This window comes from Rhineura floridana, chromosome 1 (assembly GCF_030035675.1).
Source record: "Rhineura floridana isolate rRhiFlo1 chromosome 1, rRhiFlo1.hap2, whole genome shotgun sequence".
NCBI classification, from domain to species: Eukaryota; Metazoa; Chordata; class Lepidosauria; order Squamata; family Rhineuridae; genus Rhineura; species Rhineura floridana.
In genome coordinates, this window is record NC_084480.1 from 295,615,216 (window position 1) to 295,628,462 (window position 13,247).

At 42.1% G+C, this 13,247-nt stretch overlaps 1 protein-coding gene across 3 annotated transcripts in view; it reads right to left on the bottom strand.

Moving 5' to 3' along the window:
- The window catches only part of CSMD3 (CUB and Sushi multiple domains 3), a 1,044,618-nt gene that overhangs the window by 141,540 nt on the left and 889,831 nt on the right, over positions 1–13,247 (bottom strand). For 2 of the 3 annotated variants that reach the window (XM_061605340.1, XM_061605321.1), the window contains 3 exons: positions 5,146–5,331; positions 3,163–3,357; positions 2,357–2,530 (listed from right to left, as the gene is read on the bottom strand). In XM_061605340.1, the coding sequence (XP_061461324.1) occupies positions 2,357–2,530; positions 3,163–3,357; positions 5,146–5,331 (555 nt within the window). The remainder of the gene's footprint in view (positions 1–2,356; positions 2,531–3,162; positions 3,358–5,145; positions 5,332–13,247) is intronic. The other variant, XM_061605331.1, reaches the window with a different exon arrangement.

Genomic DNA, 13,247 nt, shown 5'->3' on the forward strand with positions numbered 1-13,247 from the left:
TCTCCCTTCCCCCTGCACAACTTTTAACGATACAGAAGACCCCTTGGTTGATAACGGTCATCCATCAGGGTGCCCAAGGCCGATTCAGTCCCATAATCAGGCCTGAACCCAGATTGGAATGGGTCAAGATAATCTGCTTTATCGAAGAGTACTTGCAATTGCTGTGCCACAACTTTCTTGATCACCTTCCCTAAAAAGGTTGCAGTCGGGTGGTAGTTGTCACAAACCGGTGGGCTTTTTCAGGAGCATTTGGATCATGCCTCTTTCAGAGCAGCTGGGGCCACTCCCTCCTGCAACAATGTGTTGACCACACCATGGATCCACTCAGTCATACCCCCTCAACAAGCTTTAATAAGCCAGGAAGGGCAAGGGGCAAGAAGACTTGATGCTGGCCACATAATCGCAAACACCTTGTCCATGTCATCAGGCTGCATCAACTGAAACTGATGACAACAACTTGCAGCAGATGTTGCAATATGAACTGATGTGATCTGCATCTCCTAGAATAATGTGCACAGCAGAAGGCAATTAACTTTCAGATTTTGCACTTCTCTGAATATTGTGATTTTTACTTTTCTTTTTTTTAGGTTTTATTTATATCTACAAACACAAACAAGAATAAAAGCAAAACAAAAACAAATTATTGAATTATTTAAATAAAAAGGAAAGTAGAAATATTACAACTGGCCACTTAACTCATGGGGTAGTATTCAATGCTAGTCCTATTCAGAGTAGTCCCATTGAAGTTAATATATTACTAACTTAGATTCATTCATTTCAATGGGTCTACTGTGAGTAGAACTTAGTGGAATACAGCCCATGGATCTTGGACTCAATACAATAATATGTATTTTAATTGAATAATCTTACAAAGTTTATAGCTAAACCATATCTGTATGATATATATTTAAAAATCAATAACAGTATCAAAATACATATTTAAATACCTATTTTATGCAGTTTCTTCTGTTTTTTCCCCCTTTAAAATTCTCAAATGATTGTGGAAATGGGATGGATCACATTTATGAATAAACGTGAAAAAGTGAATGATCCATCCATTCCAAGTTAGAGATGGGGCAGTAGAACAATCCTGTTCCACCCTTAACACTTCCGGTTTACACTCAAGAGAGCTAGTTTCTGCCAAATACTTTGAGATGAAGCAGTTTTCATTTTGTTTATAGAAGGATAACAACATAATAAAAATGGAAGTAACTAAATTACTAGCTTAAAAGGGGGGATACAGTTAAAAAAAAAAAAGGCTGGGCAGAAGAAAAATTCTTCATGCCCCTACTGGTTGAGGCCCTAAAAGTAAAATTATATTTTTCCTGTGTCATGTCACTGCATAGCCCGGCACTCTGCCATTGAAATGATAAATTAAAACGGAACCGTAATGACAATTTCAAAATGCTATCACCACCTTAACCGCAACTGGAAAGTAAATGTCAGCTGATTGCAGAGTCCAGAATTGATGTCTGCTACAAAGTCAACACATAACCCAGAAGAAAATATGTTCAATTACAATCCTTTGCTGCATGTCCACTTGTTCCACAGAGCTCTGAAAATGAAGCAGACCCTTCAGAAGCTATGTATAGTGGGGCTGTGGAAGGAGGGTTGCATATGCTTCTTCTCCATTGATTTCAGTGGAATATAGGCGAACTATTACTGAGAGCTGTGTTTAAGCCACCCAGCTGTAATCCTGGATCTTATCCTTGTCACTCCAACTCTGTATCACCTGTGCGTACCTCATGGAGACAACTGATTTCAAAGGCACTAGGACAGGCAGAACATATTACATAAAACCTGCAGTACCTGCAATATCATTTAGGTCATCAAATGCAAAAACCAGGATGTCATATCCAATACATAGGAAAAATTACAACTGAGCTATATCAGAAACCACAAATGAGCAACCAGTTGCAAAACATTTTAACACAAGGGCCATAGCCTGTTGGACCTATCCATAACAGCTATAGAGATGCCAACAGATCCAATAGTATTAACTAAGAGGGAGAACTTCTAAATATACACCCTGGACACATTGGCACCATGTAGCTTTAATCTGGAGGCTCCCTCCCATCCCCAATGTACTATAGAGCTATATCAACTTCTCAAATGTGCTTTAAGAGCTATTCTAGTGTGTTTTATGAATCAATGTTACACCCTTGAACACAGACGTATGTTTATAAATCTAACAGAAAGCAGTAGGACGTACAGATGCATTACTAGTCATGAAGGAAATGCAACATAATGCAACAGAAACAAATTTTATAAGAGTAGGTAAACACTGAAGACAGCGATTTTTCTTAGCAAGGAAGTCGCACAGTATGGCTGGTAGAAAGGGAAACACATTCCTTACCTAAGCACCTTGTTTCAGTTCCACTCCATAGTCCAGAAGACAGACATTCTCTTACAGCTGAGCCAACCAACATGAATCCTAAGTCACAAGTAAAGATAGCTGTTGAGCCATATGTGATCTGAGTTCCAATTTTATTCCCATTTGGAGGTACAGGAAGGTCTCCACAGGAAATAACTAAAAGTTAAAAGAAGAAGAAATATGTTGCATGCTCATTTTTCAGTGATAGTGGTTAAAATAAATAAATAAATAAAAATGCTAGATGTCTTAGGGAGGGTGTAGTGTGAAATCTGCTTGCAAAATAATAAACCCAAAATATATTACAAAAATGTTGATATGATCAACTGATGGTTTAATCATACTTGTGTAACAGAATATAGAAATGGCTATTATCATTTTTAAATAGTTACAAAAAAATTTACTTTAACTTCACACCTTGCCTGCTGAAATGTAGGAGGGTGCCCCTGACAACTGTGCAGAGAGGCTAGAAGTGGTGAATGATGGATGTGATATGTATAGGTCAGCCTCAATATGGGTTGTTTCAGGCTGCAGATATCAAAGGCCTATGTGCCGAACAAGCCATTATGCTAGATTTAAGTGGATGCAGACAAACTGGAATAGGTTAAGAGGAGGGCAACAAGGATGATCAGGGGACTGGAAACAAAGCCATGTGAGGAGAGACTGAAAGAACTGGGCATGTCTAGCCTGAAGAAGAGAAGACTGAGGGGAGATATGACAGCACTCTTCAAGTACTTGTAAGGTTGTCATACAGAGGAAGGCCAGAATCTCTTCTCAAGCAGAGTACTCACTTTGGCAATATGGTCTCTCATTTCTCCAACTCCAAGTTCCATTGGAAAGACATTCAATGGATTCTGGTCCCAATCCATGGTAGCCTGGATCACAGCTGAAAACAACTTTCGTTTTGTACTCATAGTGAGAGCCGTTTACTATACGCCACCTCCCGTGTTCCAAGGTGAATGAATTGATGCTTGGGCATGTAACAACTGGAGTGAGGGAGGGAGGGAGGGAGAGAGAGACACACACACACACTTATAAAGGGAAAATAGGATTTGTCTTGAATTCTAATGAATTCATGTGTTGGAAGTATGAAATTATCTGAGTTCACAATTTAAACTGCACAGTAACCTGTAGGCTATATTTAATTTGCATTCTAGCTATATTTCAGTTTACAGATAATATTCTGTAGTTCAGTTCTTCTGTTTGGATCTTGAGGATTTTTTTTACTGCTTTAAAGGATTATGTATTACAGTTAAAAGTGCTGCATTTATTTGCTAATGATACAATCCTTCTAAAAGCACTTTCTGGATTATAGGGATTCCCCCCCCTTTCTTTATACCATCAATGTTCTCTTACAAATTGAGAGTTCCTACTTCCCCTCCAGCAAAATGTTCACACCAGCTGAATAGCAGAATTAGGGACTACCAGAATTACTCCTTGCTCCAGAAATGCATCATGTTCTGGTTTACAAGAGTCTGTTCCCTTGATCCGGTTTACACACATGTAGACAGCTAATACGAGGGAAGTGGGAGGAAACAGACCATAGCAGAACTCTTTCTTAGTAAAGAAACTTTACAATCATAATAATGTTTTACTGTCATAATGATTATATCCTAAGTGCTATCCCATATTTAAAATAGAATCATAGAGTTGGAAGGGATCCATAAGGCCATCGAGTCCAGCCCCCTGCTCAATGCAGGAATGCAAGATAAATATATCCAGGGCAGGCTCCAGGCATGCGGGGGCCCTTGGGCATCAGCTTGCCCTGGCCCCCCAGTGGGTGGGTGGGTGTGCACACGCATATGCACATGCATGCCCCCTACACACACCCCCTTACCTGTCTGGGCATTAGCATTGCTCTTAATGAAGGTCTGTTTTAGCATTGCCCTTAATGAAGATGGCGGCCGTGGCTTCCCTAAGGGGAATGAAGCCTCTGCCACCATCTTTGTTGATGGCACACGTGCGTGCTACTCGCACACATCTCTGCCATCAACTAAGATGGCGGCAGTGGCTTTAGTACCTTAGGGAAGCTGCGGCCGCCCTCTTCATTAAGGGCAATGCTAAAAAGCTGGCTGACAGGTACATGGGGGGTGTGGATCGTGGGGGGGGGCGGGGCAGAGGGCCCCTCAGGGGTTCCTGTAGCTCCAGGGTCCTTGGGCTAGTGCCCAACCTGGCTGCCCTTTAGAAGCAGCCCTGAATATATCCAACAGGTGCCTGTCCAGTTGCCTCTTGAATGCCTCCAGTGTTAATAATGATAATACTCTGTACGCTGGGATATATTTGCAAATGACCAGTGATTCACTTACAGCTATAAAAAGAGTTCCATGAGTGGCTAAACACAACATATCCGTTATAGGAGAGGTTAAAGTTTCATGTTACTCCATAATTGCCTCTACAGAGATGTTCAACACTTGGAGAATTTCACAGCTTTTGATGCTCTCTCATGAACTTACTCTTGGAGCATGTGGTCTAAATAACCCCGAAAATGTTTGTCAGTCCTCTCTGTAGCTCTCCTATTTTAATTTCCCCAAGAAGTTTCCTTGCTTAATCTAGTCTGCATTCTGATCTCAGTAGCACATTCTATCATGTGGAACTCCTCTGAACTAGAATAATAGTGTATTAAATCCCCACTTGGCTATGGATGTATTGGTGGCTTGGAGGTAGCAACTCTCTGACAACACAGTCCTATACATGGCTAGATCAGCATTTGAAAACAAAAGTTGATGAAAACAAAAACTTTTTCAATCAGAAAAGTATATCTAGATTATCCTTACCTACACAACGTGGCATTTTATTATGGTTGCTCCATGTGCCATCTGGCTGACAGGCTGCAGTGGTAAGTTCCTTGGATGATAGCCTATAGCCATCATTGCAAAAATAAGTAACCCGTGTGCCTACTAAGTAATCTGTAGTTAATATCCCACCATTCAATGGGGCTTTGGGAATACCGCAAGAGATAGCTGCAGATTTAAAACAAACACAGAGGCACAATATCATTTGACTGGTCTTGTCTCAATAAGCTTTCTGTGTACAGCATCTTAGAAGTTCAGAAATGTTTGTATGATTGGAATGATACAGCATGAATAAGACATTTGGTCTTACTGTAAACGGTTTTCTCTGTGCATGTCAAAAGCTGATCTCAGATGGGGTAGCTAGCTCCACATAGCGGTTGAAGGCAGAATACTTTTTTTTAACAAGGACTTCCTGCTCTGTGCAGCTCCTTATTTCAGTTTTTTATAACAAGCCAACCAATAGGAGGAAAGAACAAAGAGAAATAATAGGAACCATTGACACGAAACAGGAAACAACAGCACTCATACGCTCTCTGCTGTAGGCCTAAGATGAAAAAGACAGTGATGGCAGCCCAGCTCTCCTAGGAGGTGGCCCTGAGATCAGTTTTGACATGCACAGAGAAAACCGTTTTATGATAAGACCAAATGTCTTTTCTCCTGTGCATAGAAAAGCTGATCTCAGGTGGGGCATACCAAAGCTGACCCATGTAGGGTGAGAACATTGCTGGGCTGATTACACTAGTGATCTCGGAGAACGTGCTGTAGCACTCTCCTCCCAAAAGGTGCCTATGCTGATGCATATGTGTTACGTTGTTGTTGTTGTTATGTGCCTCCAAGTCGACTACAACTTATGGTGACCCTATGAATCAGCGACCTCCAAGAGCATCTGTCATGAACTACAGATCTTGTAAATTCAGGTCTGTGGCTTCCTTTATGGAATCAATCCATCTCTTGTTTGACCTTCCTCTTTTTCTACTTCCTTCTGTTTTTCCAAGCATTATTATCTTTTCTAATGAATCATGTCTTCTCATGATGTGTCCAAAGTATGATAACCTCAGTTTCATCATTTTAGCTTCTAGTGATAGTTCTGGTTTAATTTGTTCTAACACCCAATTATTGGTCTTTTTTGCAGTCCATGGTATATGCAAAGCTCTCATCCAACACCACATTTCAAACAAGTTATTTTTCTCTTATCCACTTTTTTCATTGTCCAACTTTCACATCCATACATAGAGATCGGGAATACCATGGTCTGAATGGTCCTGACTTTAGTGTTCAGTGATACATCTTCACATTTGAGGACCTTTTCTAGTTATCTCACAGCTGCCCTCCCCAGTCCTAGCCTTCTTCTGATTTCTTGACTATTGTCTCCATTTTGGTTAATGATTGTGCCAAGGTATTGATAATCCTTGACAAGTTCAATGTTCTCATTGTCAACTGTAAAGTTGCATAAATCTTCTGTTGTCATTACTTTAGTCTTTTTGATGTTCAGCTGTAGTCCTGCTTTTGTGCTTTCTTCTTTAACTTGCATCAGCATTCATTTCAAATCATTACTGGTTTCTGCTAAGAGTATGGTATCGTCTGTATATCTTAAATTATTGATATTTCTCCCTCCAATTTTCACACCTCCTTCATCTTGGTCCAATCCTGCTTTCCATATGATACGTTCTGCGTACAGATTAAATAAACAGGGTGATAAAATACACCTCTGTCTGACACCCTTTCTGATGGGGAACCAATCGGTTTCTCCATATTCTGTCCTTACAGTAGCTTCTTGTCCAGAGTATAGGTTGCACATCAGGACAATCAGATGCTGTGGCACCCCCATTTCTTTTAAAGCATTCCATAGTTTTTCATGATCTACACAGTCAAAGGCTTTGCTGTAATCTATAAAGCACAGGGTGATTTTCTTCTGAAATTCCTTGCTCCGTTCCATTATCCAACATATGTTTACGATATGATCTCTGGTGCCTCTTCCCTTTCTAAATCCAGCTTGGACGTCTAGCATTTCTCGCTCCATATATGGCAAGAGCCTTTGTTGTAGAATCTTGAGTATTACTTTACTTGCATGGGATATTAAAGCAATAGTTCGATAATTACTGCATTCCCTGGGATCCCCTTTCTTTGGAATTGGGATGTATATGGAACACTTCCAGTATGTGGGCCATTGTTTAGTTTTCCATATTTCTTGACAGATTTTACTCAAAATTTGGACTGATTCAGTCTCAGTAGCTTGTAGCAACTCTATTGGTATGCCATCTATTCCTGGTGATTTTAAGAGCAGCTTTCACCTCGCATTCTAAAATTTCTGGTTCTTCAGCATATGGTTCCTCCGTGAATGAATCTGCCATCTAGATGCGGCCCATGTAGCTATTCTACAAATCTCTGTGACAGATGCGTGGCGTGAGAATGCTGCCAATGTGGCTGCTACCCTAGTTGAGTGGGTGGGCCACTATCCAGGCCAGCTGGGCTAACTTTAGGGAGGAGTAGGCCAGTGTGACACATGCCTTGATCCACCCAGTGAGCGTGGACGAAGACACTTTCTTCCCTAAAGACGCTGGGTGGAAGAAGACAAATAAACTATCTGTCTGCTGGAGATGTGTTGTTTTAGAGATATACACTTTCAGGGCTCTTCACAAATCCAGTGAATGCCATGCTTTCTCTGTGGGGTGAATGGGATTAGGACAAAAAGAAGGAAGTACCAGCTCTTGCTGACAGTAGAAGATAGACAGTACTTTAGGATGAAAAGAATGGATACATAAGACTACTCTATCATTATGAAACACACAGAAATTCTTGTCAACAGACAGAGCATTCAACTCAGACACTCTCCAGGTAGAAGTAATAGCCACAAGGAAAAAGACCTTAAATGACAGGAGATGTAGGGAAATTTAACTTAGGGGTTCAAAAGGGGGCTATAACTGAAACTGTAGAGGTTGAGCATGAGAACAGTGTGGGTTGTGCACCACCCCCTGAACTTCGAGTTCTTGACGTGAAGAGGGTGGAACAAAGGATGCTTCATCCCTCTTCTCCTGTAATGCTTAGTGAGACACAGCTGTCTCGCGGAAGCCTTCGAACTCCTCAGGAAAAGACGCTGTAGAAAAAATCACCTCCAGGGTGGGCTGGACTTAGGTGCCTTCCTCCTCAGTGACCTGCACTTGTTGGTTCATCCCCCTATGCATCACCAGGCCATTGTCTGTCATGACTGGTTCCCCTACTTCTCTTAGGTGCCAGTCGTTGTGGAGCCACCCTGCCCGCGACAGTACACACCTCAGCCACCTCGTGCCTGCTGGAACGGGCTATGGGTACCTCTGCCTGGGATTCAATAGAACTTAAAGACCCTAGGGCCTGTTTGGATAATGGCGGAGGCACGACTTCCACTGTAGTGTGAGGCTGAGGTGACTTAGGTTTCTTTGGTGGGTGGTCCAGTTTGTGTGTTGCCTTCCCCATGGGCGCAAACTACGCTGCGGGTCTTATGGGGACTAAGGGCTGTGATAATAGCCGGGCCAGGTGCTGACAAGCTGCGGGGGCCCCCGAATACACTTCCCCCATGGCTGGAGCGTCTCACTGAGACCTTCCACGGGTGAGAGGATGGAGGAGGGGGTGGCAGGCACTCAGCATCATGGGGAGCATGCTACAAGAGGTGTCCCCACTCACACCATGAAAGGAGGAGGCTGGTCGCATGATTGCCGGTAGGCAGGCAAACACGCACCTGAGAAAAGAGGCTGGGGGAGGCAGAAACGTAAAATGACAACCCCCCTTTTTTGTTTTAAACAAGACACACATAGGAAACAGTAAAGGAAGGAAAAGATACAGACACACAATAGGAAAAAAAACACCAAACTATACAGGCCTGAACGCAGAGAGGACCTAGATAAACCATTTCAGAAGAGAAAATGACGCTCTGCTCGTCGCACAGCTGACGAGCGGAGCATAGTTGCCAGTGGGGGCGAAGCAGCCGCCTCCATTTTGAAAGGGGGGTAGTTGCGCGTCGCGCCGATGATGCGAGTGCGACTGGGCTGCGAGGGAGGGGTGAAGCCGCTGGGCCTATTTAAGCCCAGCCGCTCCTCCTACCTGCCTCTTCGGATCACGACGCCCACCCTGCCCTCCCTTTTTCATCGTGTGCCTAGGGGTCGCTTCGGGGCCGAGTAGGAATTTTTATCCTGCCCACCCTCGTTGGCGGGCAGGTTTTTTTGCCTGCTCCACACCATGCGAATGGGAGGGAATTCAGGTTAGGGGGCATTGTTTGTTAGTAGGCTATTTTGGCTATTTGGCATAATTACGTATGGAGGCTAATACCCCATGACCGTTTTATTAGCACGGTGCGGGAAGGTGCAGGAAGGGAAATAGTTAAGGACAGCTAGGTGGCCCCCTTAGGCACCTTTGGAGGTGATTGGTGGTTCCGGAGGCCTGTCTTTCACGGCTTTGAGGCTCGAAGACAGGATATGGGCTGCCTCTGGGGCCAACTTATCTCATCTACCCAAGGGTTATTCAACCCCGGGTGGGGATGACATAGGAAGGCCCCCCTACTCACCTACAAGGTGTGGCCGGGGTAAGGGGTAAGCAGATGGGCTTGCCCTTGCCCTGGCAGGGGCCGGTCGCCCAAGAGCTGTATGGCAAGCTACTTGCTCATAGTTAGTCCCGCACCTAGATTTCCCTCTGCAGGTCACTTCAAAATTGGGTTTGTCTGCTGTAATTTAATAAAGTGGCCCTTATTCAACCCAAGCTTATGTGTCTGTGTTTTATTTCGCCCCTCAAGGGCAACTGAAATAAGAAGCTGCACAGAGCAGGAAGTCCTTGAAAAAAATCTTTAGCACTCTTCTGCCTTCAACTGCTAGGTGGAGCTAGCTACCCCACCTGAGATCAGCTTTTCCATGCACAGGAGAAGAATATATTTTCAAGAAATTTTCAAGACCACATGACACACCCATCTCTATCCCCCATCTCCCCAAGTATTGGTGTCACAGTAAGACCTGGGAGACCAGGGTTCAAGTCCTCATTCAGCCATGAAGCTCACTGGGTTACCTTGGGCCAGTCACTATCTTCCAGCCTAAACTATTTCAGAGGGTTGTAGGGATGTGCTAGAATTCCACCCAATTTGATTTGGTACCAGATTTTCCATTAATTATCTTATTTCCTTTAAAAATATTGATATTAACATCAATATATTTTCCAAGGGGGGAAAACAGATTGGTAAAAGCAATGGCTAACAGACAAATAACAAACTCGAATCAATACCAGCCTGTTAGGTTGAAGGAATGCTTTCGAACTAGCACAGCCAATGGATCCCATCCCTGGAGGATTGTTGTGAGGATAAAATGGGAAGGGGGAGGACCATGTGTACCACATTCAGCTTCTTGGAGGAAATATGGTGTATAAATGTAATAACAGAGTAGAAACAGCAGCAGCTCCAATGGACCAAGGGATGCTATATCCAAGGCTCTTCTGTGCTTCAGCCTTTTGTACATTTCTTGCTTTAGTCTGCTTTAGTAAAGTTATTGTACCCTTTCTTCTCTTCAATAATCACATCACCTTCTATTTCCTCCCTTGGTTATTCTAGCAAACTAATATTTGCCAGATATTGTTTCACTCTATATATTTTCTCATAAAGTACCACCACCACTACCCCTATTCTGCCTGTCAAAAGCACTATTTATTTGAGGAAAAAATATGAACTGCTGTAGCAGACTACATGGAACGGTGCAAATTGAACACTGAGATCAGTACATTCTGTACATCCTTTTCCCTCTATTTTATGGTTCTAAATTTTTCATGGGCCAATCAATTAAATGTAGACAAGACACAGTAATTTCTAATGCTAAAAGGGATTCTTTTGGTTTGGTTATAATAATTGTGCTTTCCTGCTTCCTGGTGCTTGTTTGCTCAAAACACTTAAAATTTCACCACTTTGCCACATGAAGACACAATAAATTATATATAACATAATGAAGAAAACAGCTTATAGAGGCTATTCTGACACCCTATTTGTCTAGAAAGTAAGACAAAAACAAAAACCCTAGTAATAAAAAAGCAAACCAAAGTGTAAAATAATATTGGGCTGAATTCAACAGGTATCAACTAAAATGTTATGCTAAAGCAACAGGATTTCCCACTTCTCCTCCCTTCAACGTCCCCAAATCTGCTTTGGAGGGTTTGTAGAATCCCCAGAACAGATTTAAGGAGTGCACAAGGGAAGGAGAAGGGGAAATAATTCCACTGAGAAATCTTTGAGCTGATAGAATGGTGTACTTATATAATCCTACATATATTACAACTTTACAGTGTTTGTCTATACATATTGCCATCTTTAAAAGAGACAATGACTGCCCCAGAACCCATGCCTTGGAAGAATCCTGTCTGGGACACCTCACAAATATATAGCTTTATCCTTCAAACCCCAACTTCCTAGCTCTTAAATTCCTGATTTTAAGAGCCCTTACTTGGGGGTTGCTCCACATACATCATTTAAATGATAAGTGCACATGTCCCAACCAGTGAATTGGTACTGCTGGTGCTGGGAACAGGCACTGATTGCATAGTCAGATACTAGAATTTCACACAATTCGGATTTGGTACTGAATTTTCCACTAATTTGCTTATTGTCTATTGTTGTGAATCAGATTGTTATGTAGCAATTTTCTGTGGCTATTTTCAATTTTTTTTAAAAAAAAACACCTGACTCTAAAATATTGATATTAATAACAATAATTTTATTGCTATTTCCTTTCATTTATCAGTATTCCCTTTAAAATATTTGTGCCTGATGAAAACTGTACTGGAATTCCAGTCCAGGTACGGGTAGTAGCATTCCCTTCCTCCTTTTCCCACACACACCCTTGTGTCCAGACACTAACTCAAGCAATGAATTATGGGGGAACTACAGTGCACGTGTGTTTAATGGGTGAGAGATGAAAACAAGACACTGTTTGTTGCAGTAATGTGAAAGACAGTAACACGAAATGCTAGTATATCTGCTGAAAAAGCCACAGTTCCTTAACCCAACAGGTACTGCAGTGTGATAAGAACTCAGGACAGAAACATTACCATTTTAATCCATTATACTAACACAATAAACCCATGTCTGAATGCAGCCTCTGTGGGCCTCCATATAGCAATAAAGTCAAGTGATCTTATTACCAGTCCAAAGGATACCTCTTTCTTTTGCTCTAGGAGTGGGAGTCAATGCGAGCAATATCTATATCCCTTACACTGGGACAATAGCAGCAGTCACTGCACTTAATCTGGTGCTTCCAGAATAATACTAGGCCAGGGAAGGGCAAATCTATCAATTTGCACATTTTTGGATGCAATTTTGTCTAATGAACACATTTTTGCAAGTAATTTATCCCAATATAATTTTTGATTGTTATTTTCACTAATTTTTGCAATCTAAAGCATATTTTACCCTAGTGTATACATTTTTGTACATATTATTTGGCTGGAAAAAAGCATTGTAAAATATGGAGAAATGCAAATGTTGAAGGATGGCTGTGTTTTAGTTCATGCATTGTTTTGGAAAGTGTGAATTAGGTAGGTTCGCTTTAAAATGTGAACTGAACCAGATTTCTCTCCCATCTCTAGGCTAGGCAGACCCACACCCAGTTTCCTGAAAATATTTTCCCCCATTCTTCCCCTGTGAAAACAGGGGCCAATTTTCTGCAGCCTTCTTGGGGTGCGGAGAGAGAAATTTATTCAAGCTTTTTTGGGATGGAACTGCCACTTAATTTATTGGGTTGCCCAAGGAAGTGTGCCTGGTGGGAATCTGTGGAGACACAGTCTCATTCCACTCCCTGTCAGTAACTTTTCTGGAATGCCTTGAAAGTGATGCAATCGAATACAACATAATATGGTGTTGCTTCCAAGGCATTCCACTGTTAGGCTTCTTAAATGTTAAAAACAAAAAAGGAAAATCCTAGGCCATCTCATAAAGTTAAGTAACACTCTCTTGAACATTTCAAAGACATTTCTCTTTCCTCCCCATATGATCATTTGGCAAGGTGTTTGTTCTCGTTCTCTCTCTCTCTCTCTCTCTCTCTCTCTCTCTCTCTCTCTCCCTCCCTCACACACTTTTCTCAGTCCACCAA